The 20,731-nt window shown below is 35.0% G+C and overlaps 1 protein-coding gene across 8 annotated transcripts in view; it reads left to right on the top strand.

Moving 5' to 3' along the window:
* USP34 (ubiquitin specific peptidase 34) overlaps positions 1-20,731 on the top strand; it is a 241,650-nt gene that overhangs the window by 209,786 nt on the left and 11,133 nt on the right. For 5 of the 8 annotated variants that reach the window (XM_057557944.1, XM_057557947.1, XM_057557948.1 and 2 more), the window contains 14 exons: positions 1,385-1,433; positions 1,521-1,625; positions 1,718-1,762; positions 2,507-2,611; positions 3,730-3,877; positions 8,172-8,806; positions 10,731-10,888; positions 12,756-12,834; positions 13,608-13,703; positions 14,423-14,549; positions 15,194-15,301; positions 16,600-16,704; positions 16,820-16,944; positions 17,949-18,072. In XM_057557944.1, the coding sequence (XP_057413927.1) occupies positions 1,385-1,433; positions 1,521-1,625; positions 1,718-1,762; positions 2,507-2,611; positions 3,730-3,877; positions 8,172-8,806; positions 10,731-10,888; positions 12,756-12,834; positions 13,608-13,703; positions 14,423-14,549; positions 15,194-15,301; positions 16,600-16,704; positions 16,820-16,944; positions 17,949-18,072 (2,009 nt within the window). The remainder of the gene's footprint in view (positions 1-1,384; positions 1,434-1,520; positions 1,626-1,717; positions 1,763-2,506; positions 2,612-3,729; positions 3,878-8,171; positions 8,807-10,730; positions 10,889-12,755; positions 12,835-13,607; positions 13,704-14,422; positions 14,550-15,193; positions 15,302-16,599; positions 16,705-16,819; positions 16,945-17,948; positions 18,073-20,731) is intronic. The other 3 variants (XM_057557950.1, XM_057557949.1, XM_057557951.1) reach the window with 3 other exon arrangements.

A 20,731-nucleotide genomic window follows, 5' to 3' on the forward strand; every position in this document is an offset into this window, starting at 1 on the left:
CAACTGCAAGTGGACTAAAACACATCATGGATGTTTACATCCATGAGTTCATAATGATACCTAAAAACAAAATTTTAAAAATTATTGACAACCTTTGGAGTATATTAAGAAACCAAGTAACAATTTTGGAAACTTATTAATAAAGGAACAATATCAAGTATTTATCTTACCTGCAAGAATTATACTTCATGGCAACCAAATGGTAAATGAGAGGGATGTTCATCGTCATAGAGGTATTTGAGCTAATAAATGAGCAAGTAATGCTGGAATTAGGATATCAATATTTTGCATCCCAAATGCAATAATGGATCTAGGAAATGATCATCATGGGCTGAAAACATTACAAAAAGAGGTACAGCTTTTCATTGTGTGCCTCCTGATGAAAGTTCACACTACCATTTATAAGGTATTCTTGATTAAAAAGTCAAACCTAGATCTGATCAAGTCTCTAGATCTAATAACTACCAGTTTACAGGAAATACGGGGACAGAGGAATATGTTAAAACAGCACACCAAGGATATAATCAGCAAAATGGAAATGTGGGAAATTCTACAGGTCAAACCACCTGCTTTCTTCAACAGATTAATTGCAAGATAAAAACAAAATCGGAGGGGAAACCAGTTGTCTAAAAGAGATTTAAAAGACATTTCAACCACTGTCAACAGAGGACTTTATTTGGATCCTGATTCAAACAAATTATAAAAAAATTTTTTAGAAACTTGAGGAAATTGTACATTGACTGGATCTTGTATGATAATAAGAAATTGTTAATTTATTTTAGGTGTGAATAATGGTAGTGTTTATGTTTTTGAAATTTATGTTTGAGATATGTATTGAAATTTATGGACTAAGTGATAAAATATCTGGAATTGCTTCAAAATAGTTCATATTTGAATGAGTAGGAGGTACAGATGAATCAAGACTGACCGTAAGGTGGTAATTTGCAACTGAGTGATGGGATGCTTATAGTATTCTATTGTTGTATGTGTTTGAAATTTTCTATAATAAGTTAAAGAAATATGCAGTAATTTTAAACTTGAAAGTGAAATTCTCTATTTCTTAGACGTTCGTTTTGTTTTGAAGGTTCTCATGTCAAAAAAAAGCTCTCTAAATTAGACCCATCCTAGTGTTACAGTACACCAAAATATTGAGTTAATTAAATGGAAATAAAGTAGATTTGGACTTCTATGTACCAATCTTGGAATTTTGAAAAATTGTGTCTAGTGAGCAAGTCTAGCTAGCAGAAAGTTCAAAAATCATTTTATGATGGTGGCTTGGTACACTTGTAATTGAATCAACAATTTTGTTATGTGTCATGATGCAAATGGCTATAAAGTAGTATAGAGGAAAGAAAAACTTATTTCCACTAATGTTTTCTTTCAGGCATTTGACATTATCACAGACTGACATGGCGGCATTAACAGGAGGAAAGGTAATACCGTCTCAATATTAGACCACTTGATAATCACAAAAATAACAACAAAATAGTTCTTAAATGAACAACTTTTGCTTTTAACAGGGATTTCCCTTCTTGTTTCAACATATTCGTGATGGCATCAATATAAGACAAACTTGTAATCTGATTTTCAGCCTTTGTCGATACAATAATCGACTTGCAGAACATGTAAGTGCTGAGAAACAGTCTTAAAGTTTTTTGATAATTTGTAGAAGAATATCCTGAAATTATCCCCTTTGTTTTGTTTTGTTTTGTTTTAGATTGTATCTATGCTTTTCACATCAATAGCAAAATTGACTCCTGAGGTATGTAGACATCTATTCATTCATGTTTTTCAAACTACTGTCAGCACTGACAATGCTTTCAAATGAACCTTTCTAATTGTTTCTGGGAAAAAATGTATCAAGGCTTCCCTCATAATACAACAACCTATTTTAACTATGTAACTTGAATAAACTGAATTACTTCTTCACATCTTGTCACAAATGTCATTTTCCCAATTAAATAGAAATTTACATATAAGTTGAATATATCAGAGTGCCACCTAGATACTGAGCTTTAAAGTTGTTTGGTTTGAAGCTATATCATATTGTACCTTAGAAGAAAGTAGGCTAACCAGAATTCTGCCTAGGTGGAGAAGTATGTATTTTCATAAAATGAAAATGTTATAGCTACTTTGATAATACATGTCAAATATTAATATAAATTATACCTCAGAGAGCAAAGGTTGCTGTAGGAAACTTTTAATCTAAATTTTTCTATAAACATGGTTGTCTCATTAACAAGAGTTTTGATACTTTTTTTCCCAAATTGACATCCAGAAAAATAGACGTTTTCTGTTACATGTGGCTCCCACGCAATTGACACTGTATCCTGAGCTCACCCTTCTGCTTTATGACAGTTCAGGTTCATATGTATGAGTACTGAGCTCTCTAACCTAATACAGCAGATTTAAATGTGATCTGTAGAAGAGTTATACTTCTTTGTTTTCCGCTGGAAATGACGGGTTCAAACAGATCTAAATACACCGTCGTGTATGTGTCTTATAGGCAGCCAATCCTTTCTTTAAATTGTTGACTATGCTAATGGAGTTTGCTGGTGGACCTCCAGGAATGCCTCCCTTTGCATCTTACATTCTGCAGAGGATATGGGAGGTAAGTCTTGCAGCAGATGTTTTAGTGTTTATTTTTCCGAGGGCTTTATTTTTCTAACACAATCACTCACATTTTAAGTACTAGTTTCTTCTTGCTTGGGTAACTCAGAATGGTTTTAGTAAGTCACAGGTCAAGGGAAGAAGAGATGCTTTAGTCAGAAGATCTAGGGGAAAAAAAGAGTTCTTCCCTAGTGTCTCAGATGTTTAAAGACTTTCTCGTAGAGTCATAAACAGTCTTCCGCCCATCCGAGGTCCTCATTCCCGTATCCTCAAAAAAGATTCCGTGAAGTTGTAGAAGCCCTAGAAATACAAACCAGGTGCTTTCAGCAGTTGATAGAAAATACAGAGGAAATACCAACCACTTCCTTTCTTCCAGAGTTACTGCTGAGGTTACAGAATTTCTTCTTAGTGAGTGTTGGAAATGCCCACTCTCTAGACCAGGGGCCTGGCAAACTTTTTCTCTTCATAGTCCAGATAGTAAATATTTTAGGCTTTGTGGGCCATATGGTCTCTGTTAGAACCATTCAACTGCTGTTTTACCATAAAACCAGCCATAGACAAAATGTAAATGAGTGGGCATGGTTGTGTTCCAATAAAAACTTAAAAACAGGCAAACCGCAGAAGCCGTAATTTTGGCTCCTGAGAGCCATAATTTTCCAACCCCTACTCTAGATTCCTAGGATTTCCTTTTCCAATGAAAAAAATCTTCCCAGCAGTATAGTGAGCTAGTTTTCATTCTCACTTATAGAAGCAGATTGGGCAAACAGTAAGAAAAGTAAAGATGGAAACTATAGAGAATTAAAAGCACTTTTAAATAACTTTGTAAACTTAAGACCTTAAAGGTCATTGAGTTCTCTTATTGGTCCTGTGTTAGAGTCCTTGGTTATTATAATTTTATTTCGTGAACTAATGACAAATTCTCCTTGAACATATTCCTGTTAATAAAAATAAGTGGCTTTAAAAATGGGAAAAAACATGGGTGTGAAACTTCTTTCAGGCTCTAGTTTTCAAAAAACTATTTAGCTTTAAAGTGTCTGATGCACATACCAAAAGTAAGTTTAAAAAAGTAACTGCTCATTCAGTTAGCCTTATATTCTGTTCTTGTCATTTTACTTGTAGGTAATTGAATACAATCCTTCTCAGTGTCTGGATTGGTTGGCAGTGCAGACACCCCGAAATAAACTGGCACACAGCTGGGTCCTACAGAATATGGAAAACTGGGTCGAGCGGTTTCTTTTGGCTCACAATTATCCTAGAGTCAGGACTTGTAAGTCAAGTATTCAGAATTTAAGAAACCATTTTGTTGTTGTTCCACGTTTTGTTTTGTTTTTTGTTTGTTTTAAGGTGATCATAATATGCCCGTTGTATAATACAAAAAGGCTCTTAGAGATATTGTTTTAAACGCCAAAGTTATATTAGTATTTGAAAACCTATGGCGATGTTTTACAAATATCTATAGTGTTTTTGTTTTTTTAAGGATAGGAAACTATGTCTTGTCTTGGGTGATATCACCACCACTATCATTTTTGTTTCCTTTCTTGATAGAATCACAAAGCATGATCGGCATTAGTGAAGAGAGTAGTGGGTCAGAAAATCCTGTCTTAAAAGTAACTTGAGAAGGCTAAGAGTAAAGTAGCAATAAAAACACAAAACAAGCTGAGAGAAAATATTCTCTGAAGTTATGGGAGTTAAATGATAAATATCTTTATTGCACCCAGGCCAGAAGGGAATAAACAAAGATCTTGGAAGACAGATGGACAAATACCAAAAATAGATACTTCACAGAATAGGTAACTGATTGTAAATAAACACAGAGTATGTTTTCTTTTGACAGTATTAAAAGAAATAAAAATCAAAGTAGTTAATTTTTTAAATTCTTTAATCATTCAATTTAATCATTAAGATCATATTTCCTAGTTTTCTGCTGAGAGGGCATACAATCAGTGACACTCCAGTAGCAGCAAGCACATGGAATACCCAGATCCATGTTTTTAAGCATCATTTCCGATAAAATGAAACACAGCTCCTTGGAGAAATGGCTGATTGTAGGACTGGGGCAGGGAATATATAAGATGAGCCTGTAGCATCTTGTAGAACCAGAAAGTAAGGAAGTACTCCAAAAACAAAATGATGGGGGTATGTCAAAGGGACATAGAACCAACCTGAAAGAGCTCCCAATGCCCAAAGCTGGAACAATTTGAGAGAAAAAATAATTAACATAGCACTGAATTATAATCCAAAGTATAAAATAAATACCCATGAGTCCATACTGATATAAATGAATGAATGAATAAACAAAGAAATGGAGAAGAGACAAATCTCCCATACAGAAGAATTCCAAAAAATTTATGTACATCTTCCCCCAAAAAAGGGAAACCCCGTTGAGTGTGAGCTTAGTGACTTGCTTTCAAAGAGTAGAGTATGAGGGATAGAGAATATAACTTTAAGAAACTTGACAAACATTAAGTCAGGCAGATAATTAAGGTTAAAAATGTCACTGATAAGTCATGTTGATAGTATGTGCCCTTGGTATGGTGTGATGCACAGGGCACCTCATCATGTGGTCTTCCTCTCAGAATCCCATAACCTGAGTCTAACCATTATACACATCAGATAAACTCAATTTGAGGGGCATTCTACAAAAATACCTGACCACTACTCCTCAAAACTGTCATGGTCTTCCAAAGAAAGTCTGAGAAAGTGTCACAGTCAAGAGGAGCTTAAGGAGACATGACATCTAAATCTCATGTATACTAAATGAGATCCTAGAAGCAGAAAAAGAGCATTAGGACAAAACTATTGAAATCTGAAGTGTGGAATTTAATTAATAGTAATTTGCCAGTGTTGGTTCCTTAGTCACAAAAAATGTACCATGGCAATAATGTTAACAACAGGGGAAATGGGAGAAGGGTGTTTAGGAACTGTCTGTTCTACCTCTTCTAAAATAAAAGGTTTATTAGGGGAAAACATGTTTCAGTGGTGGGTACACATGGATTGGCAATGGTACTCTGCTCATAGGCTTTTTTTCCTGCCAGTTTAGTTAATGGGATATTTGTAAGAGCTGACACATATGCTGGTTGGTATTTATGTCCTGACTCCTGGCCATAAAACAATTAAAAACTTTTGCTGAACCAAACAAACAAACAAAAAAAACAAAACAAAAAGAAAAGCTTTTTAGCTAGCTGGTACACCTAACATTCATAGTAGTGCTAAAGAAATAGCATTTTTATACACTGCAGCGACATTGTAAGTTAATATTACCCTTATGAAATGCAGTTTAGCAGTATGTACCAAGATCCTTAAATTTTTTTTCCCTTTTTCAACTCAGTAATACCATTGCAGGGATTCTGGTATAAGTAAGTCATCCAATATATGAATGTCCAACAGCATTATCTGTAAGTGTGAAAAATTTAAAACTAGATGTTCGGATAGGAAATAAATTGTTATGCATCATTTAAAAATTATAATAGTGAAGACTATAGAAATATGAAAACATGCTTTTGAAATAATATAACTTGAAATAGGGCCCCAAATATTTAAATAGAATCAGTATAACTCAGTAAGAATTAGGGTAACATGTATAGAAGAAAAGCTACAGAGAAATATTTCTAAATCCTACAAAATAATTTTAAGGAATGACTGTTTAGAATGTTTAGCGAAAAGAAAATGGTGACATGATAGGTGTCTTAAAATAGTTGAGTTGCCATATAGAAATGGACAATTTGTTCTAAGTTCTCTAGACCCAGGAATTTTTAAGTTATAGCAAGGCAGTTTTTAGAAAGATGGTCTGTTCTTCTACATTGACTTCCCTGTTTGTTCTCAAAGATAAAAATAATTAAAAATTTGTGGGTTTTTTTTTCCCTAACAGAACTTACTTTTTATTTAAAAGCAAATAGTTTTTATAGAAATAAGTAGATGGTGAGGTATGTGATAAAGCAAAACAAAATGTTAATTGTAGAATTTATGTGGTAGGTCCATGGGTCGTTATTTAGTAGAATGTTTTCAACCTTTCACAGTGTTCAAAATTTTTTCAAAATAAAATGTTGGGGTAAAAGTATTTAACTTAAACTGAATAATTTTTTTAATCAAATTATTTTCTCAATTGCAGTTTTATACAAAATTGATCAAGATGACACCTACATGCCAAGTTTTCATATTTGAAACACATACCAAATTGAGCCTAACTGAAAACAGGCTAATCAGAGCAATATATAGGTGATGAAATATGTAGAAATGGAGTATTGTGCAAAAATAAAGTTTAATTTGACATAAATCCATAAAAGAGATTACAATTAACTTTAGAAACCCTAACTGTATTTGCTTTGGCAGTATGATGGAAGTTATCAAATTATAGGTAGACTAGTGGGAGACAGAATTAGTAGGTGTATTGAAAAGGGTTATACTAAGGCATTAGATGCCTTGAGGAGGCTCTGTAGTGAATGTTGTTAGGACGATTAACTCATGAGTCTGACAATCAAGGTTTGAATTCCAGCTCTGCCACTTGCTGTGGAAAATGGGGTAATCTTACTGTTTTAAGTCTGAGTAAAAGTGGAGATAATAAAACTAATACCAACTACATAAGGAATGTGTTAAATTTAAGCATTTGATAAATGTTAGCAGTTCTTGTTGTTTGTATGTTACCATTATCATCGTCATCATCATCATCATCGTTTCTCGAGGTCAAGTCTGGGCTCCCCCTTTTTATCTGTGTGACCTTGGTCTTTGCTTCTCTAAGATTCAGATTTTCCAGTGTATCATCACCTACCTCCAGGATGATTGTGAGGGATTAAATGAGATAATATGTACAAAGTACCTAGCTTAGTGCCTTGCTAACAGTAACTCCTTTTACAGATGGGTTCAACTAATGAGTCATTATCCTCTCAGAATTATACCATAGGCTTAATAACATTTTCCAGGTATGTTGAAGGAAGGGATTCTTTCTTTGCATGCAAGGTTAGCCTAGAAGACTTTCAGAGATTTTCCAAAGTTAATGTTCTATAATTGGCATATATATATAATCTTTATAATACAAAAGGCTTTTAGATAGATCTCATTCTATCTTTATAATGTAAGTTTACCATTATCTACAAAATAATACTGAATTATTTTGTAATAATTGATAAAGAAGAGGAAAACTAAGACCCTAAATTAATGATTTGACATGTCAGACAGCGTTATGTAGGTCTTCTGGCTTCAAATGCTGTGTTCTTCCTGTTAAACCATATTATTCCCTGAGAAGAAATAAAATGATAAAACAAGTGGGAAAATTCTACACCTTGGGAAAGCTAAACAAAAGAGGTTTAAAACTTTGTGTTTATGCGATTGTTGTCACCACTTAAAAAATAGCAGTGACAGAATGGAAGGCGTCTGTTTTTGTCATTCCTTGGGATATTTCTCTGGTACCAGTGGTAGAGCAGAAAGATATTAAAAGAGATGTTCATGTCCCTTAATTTTTATTCATTTTAATTTTTAAAGGGAAGAGTGACTTTGTGTTTAATGACTGCTCTTCAGTCTATTTTATATCTTGTAAGCATCTGACAGTTTTGTTTTACATTTTATAGCTGCAGCTTATCTTCTGGTGTCCCTTATACCAAGCAATTCATTCCGCCAGATGTTCCGGTCAACAAGGTCTTTGCACATCCCAACCCGTGACCTTCCACTCAGTCCAGACACAACAGTAGTCCTACATCAGGTCTACAACGTGCTCCTTGGTTTGCTCTCAAGAGCCAAACTTTATGTTGATGCTGCTGTTCATGGCACTACAAAGCTAGTGCCCTATTTTAGCTTTATGACTTACTGTTTAATTTCCAAAACTGAGAAGCTGATGTTTTCCACATATTTCATGGATTTGTGGAACCTTTTCCAGCCTAAACTTTCTGAGCCAGCAATAGCCACAAATCACAATAAACAGGCTTTGCTTTCATTTTGGTACAATGTGTGTGCTGACTGTCCAGAGAATATCCGCCTTATTGTTCAGAACCCAGTGGTAACCAAGAACATTGCCTTCAATTACATCCTTGCTGACCATGATGATCAGGATGTGGTGCTTTTTAACCGTGGGATGCTGCCTGCCTACTACGGCATTTTGAGGCTCTGCTGTGAACAGTCTCCTGCATTTACACGACAACTGGCTTCTCACCAGAACATTCAGTGGGCCTTTAAGAATCTTACACCACATGCCAGCCAATACCCTGGAGTGAGTAAAATGATAACTCTTGTATATGTATCCTCAAATTGATTGGAAATACCTGTTTTTCCTGTTGTGGGATGTAGTGACAAAATAAGGGAGTACAGTCTGACTTTAACTGTTCTTTCTTAAAGACTTAAGGTTTATTTTCTTGAATACATGTATAAAATGTTGTTATAAAATTGATAAGTGTGGATAATTTTTCTTAGGTTGATATTGACATTTTATCTCTAACGGAACTTACCTATGTTAATTTGTGGTTTTGTTAATGAGTCTTTCATATATACCTCATGAAAAAATTCAGCTTTGTGGTACAGTTTTAAGGAAGTGAGTATTTACTGTTTAGGTATTATCAACATCTACATGCTATGCTAAGCTGTAGCTAGACAATATTTTATCTTAGCTGTAGTATTCCCTAGGGTTTTTTTGTTTGTTCACACTACGTTCAAGTGAATGAAATCGCTGAGGTGGGCCTATCAGAGTACAAATACATACCATCTAAATCTGATCCCTTTTTCTCTGCAGACTATAGGTTTTATTTTAAATTTTCCCCTCTCCATGTTAGGCTGTCATTCCTGGATATTCCTTTTCATTGTCCTCTTACTCTTTGTTGTAAACTCAAGCTTACACCAAGAGGGTATACATCTGGGAAGGGGATCGGAAGCAGAGTGCAGAACGCTTTTTCAAGCTGTTGTCAACCCAGAGGCTAAAAACTGCTAATAAGAAAAATTGTTTGCTTATTTTAAGGAGAGTATAGGAGAAGGAACTTTTTCAAGACATTCAGCATTTACTTAAGAGCTCAACCAAATGACTACGATAAAGGGTATTTTAAGTATTGGTATCCTTGAATTGTGTGCTATACTTCTTTTTCCTGTTGAAGGAAGAAAGGACATTAACTGTCCTTTAGACATAATGTAGTGAATTGTTATTTCTCACCCAGAAAGAATAACCTTATTTCCTGTTAAGAAAGTTAGAATGCCTATAATAAAGGAAAGAAAGTGAGTATATTAAGTACCAAAAGAGGTTCAAAGCCAAGGTTATAAGAATACGGAAGGAGAATGAGAGTCTGCCGAACTTAGAAGGAGTTAGGACAGAATTTATTAAGATTCAGTGGATTTTTCTCTATCGCATTCACATAAATAATCTCCGATTTAGTTACTAAACATGACGTCTGTAAGTTAAATATACCTTTGATGAGTGCTGGGTGAGTTAGGATATTTATCCCCTAATGTTGTTAGGCATCAATGAAATGTAACATCTTTATTTTAGAACTTATCGGAGATTTTTCGTGAAAATGGTGCTTAAATCAATTTTTGCCAGGAAAAATATGAAGGTTGGGGGTTTCCGGTCTTTGATAAGTATGTATTAGAAGAACAGCCCTTTCCTAACATGCCCATGAGTAAATGAGTTTATAAAACCACAGCTAGTGATTTTACTAAAATATTAGTTCCCACATTTCATCCATCTTGAGCTGGATCATCTGTCAGTCTAGAAAGATCATTCCAAATGTTGGCACAAAGGGTTTTCTCAAAAACAGTATTAATTCAGGTATAATTGAGGGGTGTAAAATCTTTGTGACAAAGTAATAATTTCTCATTTACTATAGAAAAGTGGGGGGCAAAGGATGGGCATACCATCTCTGGAACATACATTTGACATTATAAAACTAGTAATTTAAACAGTTTTAAGACTAAAGTTGAACAAGTTGAATTTACTTGTAGTTTTTAATCTGGAAATTCTATTTTAAGATTATTTTATTTTAGTGAATAATGTATTACATTTTAAAAATAGAATCCACTGCTAATTTTATAACTATTCTTGGATGGTACTGCAATCTAACTTAATTTGTGTAATTTTAAGAACTGGCTAATGAGCATAACACTTAGAAATGAGAAGCAGATAGATCATCATAATGCTTATTTGCCCTTTTCAGGCAGTAGAAGAACTATTTAACCTGATGCAGCTGTTCATAGCTCAGAGGCCAGATATGAGAGAAGAAGAATTGGAAGATATTAAACAGTTTAAGAAAACAACCATAAGTTGTTACTTACGTTGCTTAGACGGCCGCTCCTGCTGGACTACTTTAATAAGGTAAAAAAGATATTTTCTGGTGTTTTTTGTTTGTTTTGTTTTTACAAGTGAAGGGATGGGGACCATCATCTTGACATTTAAAGAGGAATAATTTAAATTGTTTATAACTGAAAGTTTACCACTTCTTTAGGGTTATTGGGAAAGCATTTAAACCTTTAGACACCTTGGAGGAATTTATATTTTGAGAGTTAATTAGCTACTTTTGAATAGTTTTTATTTTGATTTGGTTTTGGATTATCTATGTGTGTTTTATCAGAATCATAGAATTTTAGGGTTGGAAGGAACCTTAATGTACCATCTTCCACCTAAAGCTTAAATCCTCCTCTCTGTGGCAATTCATTCTAACTTATGTTTGGACAGTTCAGTTCTAGAGGTCTCCAGAAATAGCTTACTCCATCTTTGGATAAGTTTCATTGTTAATATGTTTCTCATTTTAGTTAGCCCAGATCTATCTTATCTTTTTTAACTATGGGAATTTGCCAAAATACCAAAATATGATCTTTACAGTTAATTGTTCAGAGCTACAGAAGTTATTGAATGACTATAAAGGAACTGCTACAAATTACACTTAATTTCCTTTAACTGTAGAAATTAAGTCTAGGTTAATTTCCGTATATTAAATCTAAGACTTGGGGCTGATGTCTTTTATTAGGCACACATTTTTTGGCAACACTTTCTTGAACACTTTAGTATCTTAAGCTAATCAACCCAAGATAAGGTTATTTAAGATGATCTTCTTCAGAAAACTTTAAAATTTGATTCTTTATTAGTATACAAAATGAAATTAACTGTGCTTTTGCCAGGACTCTTTAAAGGAACTCTTTTAAAACTTTGGCATTAATTTTGAAACACTGTTTTCCCAAGGTTTACTGCTTAAAGCTTATTTTCAAAAGAAGATTTGGAGCTTTCTTGATTATTTTTTTAAAAAATGAATGAAAACATCTCACTAAAGTAGAAGGATTTCCAGTTGTACTGTATAATAGCAGTTTCCAGTACCTAATAATGAAATAAAGTCGATTAACAAGAGTAATGCAGCTACTTTTGGATGATTATTATGTAGATTATTTTCAAGGCCAACATATGTTTTGGGGTTTTTTTTTCCCCTCCTGTTGTTCTTCCCAGTAACTAGCTGATGAGTGCTTCAATAATACCAAGTGTATTTTATTGTTATCTGGAACTTAACATAATGTAGAAGATAAACCCATTATAAAAAGAAACATTGGGGGCTTCCCTGGTGGCGCAGTGGTTGAGAATCTGCCTGCTAATGCAGGAGACACGGGTTCGAGCCCTGGTCTGGGAGGATCCCACATGCCACGGAGCAGCTGGGCCCGTGAGCCACAGCTGCTGAGCCTGCGCGTCTGGAGCCTGTGCCCCGCAACGGGAGGGGCCGCGATAGTGAGAGGCCCGCGCACCGCGATGAAGAGCGGTCCCCGCACCGCGATGAAGAGTGGCCCCCACTTGCCGCAACTAGAGAAAGCCCTCGCACGAACCGAAGACCCAGCACAGCCAAAAATAAATAAATAAATAAATAAATAAATAAATAAAAATTAAAAAAAAAAAGAAAAGAAAAGAAACATTGTTTCTACTGAAACTTTAAAAATATTCCTGTCGCACCTCTCTTCCACCATTGTGGATAATTAAGAGTTGACCAGTGTAATACTAGTAGACATACCTTTTCTCTAAGTTGCATTGAGAGTTTCTTATTTAATATTATCTTTTATTATATTACTAAGAACTAGATGTAGCTGTCTCTTTTTTGTAGGTAAGAAAATAGAGAACCTAAATGACAATTTACTTCTGTTTTTTTTAATCACCTAAGTGTTCTGTTCAGATTCAGAGTTCTCAAACTGGACTCTGTATTTTCTAGTGCCTTCAGAATACTATTAGAATCTGATGAAGACAGACTTCTTGTTGTATTTAATCGAGGGTTGATCCTGATGACTGAGGTAAATACTTTATTGCGTTTTACTATAGATTTATTTCAATTTAATGTTCTCACCCAAACTTCTTGTTTTGTGGATATTTAAAGTTTATTGTAAACTGTTTTACAGGTGTCTGGATTTTAAATATGCAGATCAGTAAATGCTAATTTACATTCCAAGAAGAATTAGGTCACAGTTTTGGGGTGCTGTTTTCTTTTTCCATAGTAATTACATACTTTTCCCCTCGGTTTGTACTTAGAACTCTTGAAATAGACTAGTTTTATTAAATTCATTTGTAAGACTAGAAATGGATGAAATCTGTAGGATTTAATTGAGGACACACATAATTTCTCAAGAGTGTGCTTATTTGACACAGTTCCTCATCAGAAGAAGCTAGTGAGATTGTTACAGGTGGTTACAATCAGCTGTTAATTTTTCCCATGATTATTGAACATCCACAACTGTGAGATGATTTTAAGTCCACAGAGGTGCATAGTACCCTTTAGTCTAATAATGGAGGTAAGATGAAAGTACATGCCAAGGGCACCATGAAAATTAAGAGGTAGGATAGTTTTTTCAGTTAATGGTATTATAGAATAGGAAATACAACATGTGAAACTGCACTTTGAAGAATTTTTATTTGCAGAGATAAGTGGGAAAACATTTAGATAAATGACTTAATCAGCACAAAGGCAAGAAGGTATTGGTTGTATTCGACAAATACCAAATATTTCTGTTTGGCTAAAACAAAAGTATGTGAAGAGGAGTAGTAAGAATTTCATTCTTTCATTCAACAGATGTTTGAATGTCTACTCTGTGCCAGGCATTGTGCTAGGCACTGGGGATACAGCAGTGAACAAGACAGACATGGTTCCTGTCCTCACAGCTTACAGGTTAAATGCCACACAAGTACATTGTTCAGATTACGTACTGCCACAGATTCTAGGTTATGAATTTTCAGCTGTGAATTGCGAACAGTACATAGGCTATGGGGGACTGATTTGAGAGGATTAGAAAGAAGATGCATTGGTGTAAAATGAAATAGGAAAAAACTAAGGATTTCATTAAGCTAGTACCGTTAAAGGAATCAAAAGATTTAACAAGCCAATATGATTAAAGGAATTCCTACCTTTTGGAGTTCTTTTACCTCTTTCAGACCTACTATTTTGAGTATGACTGACAGCTATTTCACCACCGTCTTTCATAGAAACCCTGGAAAGTTAGTTAAAGCAGTCACCTATTCTCCCCAGTCTTCCTGTTGTTGCTGCTGCTGCTTTGTAATCTCTAAAGCTTGCAGTCTTAGAGATATGTATTTAGAGCAAACGTAACCAAAAAAAAAAAAAAAAAAATCAGATTAAACAAATTATTCCTTCAAAGTAAAACGTAAACACAAAATATCACACTGTGAAAGTGAGGACTATTTTGTATTTTAAAAGAGCTGAATGGGAGAATTTGACTTATAGATAGAAAGCAGATACATTTGCTTTGTGCAGATATGCACACACATAGTCTTAGTCTGAAAACATCTGTCATAGAGGATGAGCAGTACCATTTTATGGCTCAATAAAGTAAAAGTGAAATGAAGTTTTTCGTTTTTTTAAATCACTTGTAGTCTTTCAACACACTGCACATGATGTATCATGAAGCCACAGCTTGCCACGTGACTGGAGACTTAGTAGAACTTCTGTCAATATTCCTTTCAGTTTTGAAGTCTACTCGCCCATATCTTCAGAGAAAAGGTTTGATTAATCCTACTTCTTATTTTTGTTAGTTTAACAATTAAAGAGTGAAGTAAGACTTTTAAACCACATGCCTCAGAGAATTTGTCTTCTTCTCTAATTTATGTACGGAAAACGGGGCTGATGTTAGCTAACCATTAGGAAAATGTTTATCATGACCTCCTGATGTAAAACTGGAATGTTCTTGTCTATTTTCTTTATCTCTGCCTGAAAAATGGGCAAGCATGCTATAAGTGTCAAGATTTAGGAGATTGGAAAATATTTCTAAGCACAGTAACAACATGAGTATTTGTGAAGTTCCTCCGGCTGGAAACTTCCATGGCTTAAGTTAAATCATTTATTTTCAAGAGAAATAACTATAAAACAAACATCTCTTGTGTCCCTTATAAAGTAGTGTGAACTTTGAAATGCATATAAATGCCTAGAAAATGGGGCATATCATCACTTAAAATATGTGCTTCTAAGAAATACAGCAGGTTTAACAATAGTAGCCATCTCATGAAAATAATCACTTAGCTTTCACCAAAGATGTTTATGTAATTAATTTGGATTTCTTAGTGTAAGCATTCTGTAGTTTACAACAAAATAATTGTGAGGAAGTTTGATCTCAAATGGCATATTTACATATGCTTTTGTGTTTGCAGATGTGAAACAAGCATTAATCCAGTGGCAGGAGCGAATTGAATTTGCCCATAAACTGTTAACTCTTCTTAATTCCTATAGCCCTCCAGAACTTAGAAATGCCTGTATAGGTAAGTTACTTGGAACATATAGCTGTGTAAAAACCTAGTGGAAGAACATTTTTGTGGAATTGTTTGTGTATGTGTAAGATGTAATGTTAGTTCTGTAGTTTGGAAGACATTTGTACTTCTTATGTGTGACTTACACTGGCCAGCAGATCCTAAGAAAATCAAGTTCTGTTTCTTAACATATCAATAATTAAGTATGTCATTATAGGCAGGTCACTTTATATATGGGCTTGCTGACCTAAGGTTATCTCTAGATCTCTTACAGCTCTGAAATCTTCTGTTCCTATTTAAACAAGGTAGAATCATGCAGATGTTTACAGATTAGAACTGACATTGTAAAGAGGTGGGGGTGATTATTTCCCTGTGAGTTCTTTTGCCTGAAGATACTTCCTAGTAGCTGTTCTTAGACTCCTGAGTATTTTATATTTTTACTGATTGCATATTTATAATGATAATTTGTGTCTGTTAAAGGGTCCCCTTGTTTTAAATTCATATTGAATTTTTTACTGCCTTAGAAGCCATTTAATCTTTAGAGACTATAGCTACTTATTTACAATTTCTCAAAATGACATGTATAACTGTCATGTAGAAGCAGTCAGTCTTGGCAGGTGTGTTGGCCTAATGTTCTGTGGAATTACAGGCCTACACTTCTCCATTAAGAGGGGAAGGGTGTAGGACTTCCGTGGCAGTCTAGTGGTTAAGACTCTGTCTGTGCTTCCACTGCAGGGGGCACGGGTTCGGTCCCTGGTCAGGGAACCAAGATCCCACAGGCTGTGCAGTGTGGCCAAAAAAAAAAAAAGAGGGGAGGGGTGCATAGCAGTAACCTCTAATTGCCAGAAACTCCGCCAGTAGCCTGTCATCATGAGCTTTACTCCTATGTAATTACAGGATGAGAATCAGTCCAGCTAGCATCATGAAACATTAAAAGTAGATTAAGGATTCTCAGATCCAAAGAATTTTGAACCTTAGATTTATAAGCTGCTTTGATTGATTTTATGAAGATACATAATCAGTATGCATTAAATATTTCCCTCAGTGTACTTCTCCATGATGCTTCTCTTAATAGTTTTAAACTTTGGTTTCTAAATGATGCCCTATTGTTGTTTAGTAACTCTGCTGATCCAGATTTGATTAAGCATCAGACAGAATTTCTCCCAGAGTTAAGTGCTAAAACAGTTTTAGACTCTAAAACTTTTTAGCTGCCACACTGTAGTCAGTCACCCCGATAGGATTTATGAGTTTGAAAGTAGCAGGTAACATACTCCAGTTTTTTAATACCCAAATTGTGTTTTCATTTTCAGATGTCCTCAAGGAACTTGTGCTTTTGAGTCCCCATGACTTTCTTCATACTCTGGTTCCATTTCTACAACACAACCATTGTACTTACCATCACAGTAATATACCAAGTATGTATTCATCTAGCACGGTACTGAACATGGTTGGCATTTAATCTTTCTGCACACTGAAACATGGAGATTTATTTTTTCCATTTATTCTTATTGTACACTTTTAATGTCTTAGTGTCTCTTGGACCTTATTTCCCTTGTCGAGAAAATATCAAGCTAATAGGAGGGAAAAGCAATATTCGGCCTCCGCGCCCTGAACTCAATATGTGCCTCTTGCCCACAATGGTGGAAACCAGTAAGGTATGTTGGGATGCCAGGAAAACCATGTTTTTCTAGTACACAGTAATTTGAAATTCCCCTCTGGCAGTTATGAGTATATTAGACTTAAATGATCATTTTGTGGATCCTAAGAAGATTAGACTCATTTGGACTTTTTCCTGCTCTGAAATGTTGGTTGAATATTTGCAAAATCAACAATAAGCACAAGTAGTAAGTTTTTTTCCCCCTCAAAAAATATCCTAACAGTCTCATTAGTATTTGTCACTAGGCTAAATTATAAATGGGTCATATATCTAAATCTGAAAGGTCAAGTTAGGTACTTAGTATTGTTTATATTTCGCCATATAATCAATGACTTCTTTTACTGCCCTCTAATTATAATCCTTTGACCTAAGCCTAATTATCACTGATTGATAGATATATCATCATTTGTAGCCTAATTCTTGTTCTCTAATACTTAACTCTAAAATAATGCTAATTCTAGATTATAGAAGGTACATTGACACAGGATAATTTATCTCAGTTCCAACACTTTTCTAAACAATTTTTCCACTTTATCTTTCCTCACCCCACTTTATTCACATTCTCCCTTGCCCGCTGTCTTTAGATCTTAACTACATTTAAGAAGTTCTTATAAGATAAAATATTTAAAATAATTAACACTGTAGTAACCATTACAGAAATTATTTGGACTCTATTTCAAAAATCAAATTTAATTCGCTCTTCTTGATGATATGTCTATAGAGCTCAAGTGTCACATTTTAAAATCCTACAGTAATTTTACTTTATTAAAGTATATAGAAATAAGGGGTAATTTTAATTGAAGGCATTTGCACACTGAAAATAAACTTGTGACAATTAAGATCTTAATAACATTAACAGAAACTTGGAATTTAAAACTAGGTTCTTATAGAATTTAAATATTTAATCAGCTTTTTAGTTAAACTTATTACGTTTGCACAAAATATGCTCTTTAATTTATTATACAATTTAAGTGCAACCATTTTATCATCTTTAACCTTCAGGGCAAAGATGACGTTTATGATCGTATGCTGCTAGACTACTTCTTTTCTTATCATCAATTCATCCATCTATTATGCCGAGTTGCAATCAACTGTGAAAAATTTACTGAAACATTAGTTAAGCTGAGTAAGTATAAAAGATGAGCAGTAAATTCCACTGAATTATTTTAAGCCCCTAGCCATTCAGGAAGGGGAGGAAAAAAATGAGCCAATCCTTTTTTTTCTTTTTTAAAGTGAATGTTTAAAAATATTAATTATTCTCGGGAACATTTTTATGTTTATTAAGAAAACACCAACTTACTGGTTTCCATTGAATAGTTCTTCCCAGAGTTTCAGCTGGCTTATAAAGGAGTGTGGAGTAGGGCTGATCACTTTTGTACATAGAAGCCCAAGTCCTCCTCCATCTGCCCAGCAGAATTTAAAAACAAAAACCAAAAACTGCTCTGCTTAGGGAGGCAGGCTTAGAGATGGACTTCCCCAGCCCTGATCTGAGGGTAAGATGAGATCAGTAGTGCCAGCTGGCAACACCGGGAGCAAGCCAAGTGGACTTGCCAGGGTGAAGCAGAGGTGCATATATGAGTAAAGTAGGAGGTAAGTCTCATAAAATAGAGGGGTGAGTGAGAAGGGAAATTTGAAAAGGAAGATATGAGAAATAGAAAAAACAATCAGTGAATTATGAAGGGGGGGAACCTTGAATTATTTTTATGTAATATTGTCTCTCTGAGGATGTGCCTGAGAGCTCTTAGAGGACTGTTGCCTTTGGGTGACTTTTTCCAGCTGATAAGGCTTCAGAAGATAAGTAGCCCTCCAGATGTCCCTTATCTCAGGACCTCCAGAGTTCTCAGGCTCTGTGTGCCCTCTGAATCTGTTGTCTTTAGGGATGGCCCAGGATCCTCTCCAGTGTACTGTAGTTTTGTTTCAGAGCATGGGAAGTGAAATACTCATGGAACCACCACCGAGGTCAAGAAATACAATATTACCGTATCCTAGAAGTTCCCCCTTGTGCTCCTTCTCAATCACAACCCCTTCCTTCCTGTGGAAAAGGTTTTGGTCCACTATAGATAGGGCGAAAGATGTGAACATACCTTAGGTTTTGTTATCCAAGAAGAATGAAGTGGTAACAACTGTCAGGGATAATTCCTCTTTAGAAAAACCATCCATCTTATTGGTAAGTGATTAGAGTGTCTTCAGATTTGAAAGGGTGTTCCTTCCACCGGTTATCATTAGCTAGTTTCATATATATGTGGCTGAAGATTGGGGGGTGGGCGGGTGAGGATATGTTCAGATCGGCCATTTCATGATTATATAATTGGGTTGTGGCACTTGGTAAAAAGCTAAAACCTAGCAGTGGCAATGGTCAAGTGTGGGGAAATATCCAGGAGATCTAGTAACACAGCCTTGCTCCCAGATAAGAAGGAAGACTTATAAAGATGCTGACCTTAAGAAAAGTTCTTAGTAATTGTGTTCATATGATTTATACCAAAAGTTACGTGAGGAGCTATTTTATCTACTTGAACAGCTCTGACCAAGTAATGAATGTTCTACCCTGTGTGGGACTGTCTTCCTCATCAACACAAATACCTAGTTTTGGGGAAATTAAACATGGGGAGGAGGAGGAGGAGGGAAAGAAAGGAAACACACTTAGCCATCCATATTAGCTGAATCAACTTCCATAATATTTTATGCTCTCATCACTTATACTCAGGAAGCACAGTTGTGCTGGCTCGTGGTGTTTGGTTCTCTACATAAGCACTATTCTTTAGAACTTTCTACCAGGATGGAAATATTCTCCAGCTGCATCACCATCCACAGTATGATAGCCACTGGCCATATGTTAGTGTTGAGAGCTTGAAATGTGATTAAGGAAGTGAATTTTTTATTTTAACCAAATTAATTTTAAATAGCCAGATGTGGCTGGTGGCTACTGTATTGCATAGGACAGCTTTAGATATAAACCAAAACCTTAACAAATTGAGCAGGAAAAAAATTTTTTCATGGCTATATCTTAGTTAATGTAGAAAATTGGACATTATTTTAGATATGAAGTAAAACAAAGACCTAAAAGCAGTGCTTATGCTTCTTACAAATGGAAAAATTATGTCCCAGTGTTTGAAAGTAACTCCCTCTTCTAGCTGAAATGACTGTTTCCAAGGAGAGGCCACTAGTAAAGAGCTTGAGAAAGCAAAGCCCACATTAACGACTGTGATGGGAAGCAGAGAGTTGATAGGGAGTTTTAATTTGTATAGTTTCTTCAAGAAATTATATTTGGCAACAAGAGAGGAAAGAAGTTTAAACTGGTTATGTCCTTAATCATTTGAGTCTTAAGGCTAGGTGGTCCAAGGGCCAGAATATCGTGACTATAGGTAGAATTGTCTCAAGACCTGTATTGGATTGCAAGCCATTCCAGATTTGATGAAAGGTCTTTATGGTAATTCTTACATGGGTAACTGAGTCGATTTTAAGATTTGTTAGGGGGATAAAAAGGAATTACACAACAATTATAGATTAGAATTACAGGGGATAGAGTTGCAGGTCCTAAATAGTAAAGGGAGCGTTGAAGTGCTCCTGAAGTGAGGACAGTCAGGCATAGGGTTAGGAAAAGTGGGAAGAGAATTTAGGGAACATGAACAAAGCTACTGACTGCCTTGTGAAATACTAGTGTGTCTGAGACCGCAGTATTTTGATATTTAAAAAGAGCCAATTTTTAGCCAGAAAAATTCTGAAAAAGAAGAATAGTGCCAGATCACTGGCACTATTGATTTCCAGAATACTTACTAAAGATAACA

The sequence above is a fragment of the Balaenoptera acutorostrata genome, chromosome 12 (genome assembly GCF_949987535.1).
Source record: "Balaenoptera acutorostrata chromosome 12, mBalAcu1.1, whole genome shotgun sequence".
Classification (NCBI taxonomy): Eukaryota; Metazoa; Chordata; class Mammalia; order Artiodactyla; family Balaenopteridae; genus Balaenoptera; species Balaenoptera acutorostrata.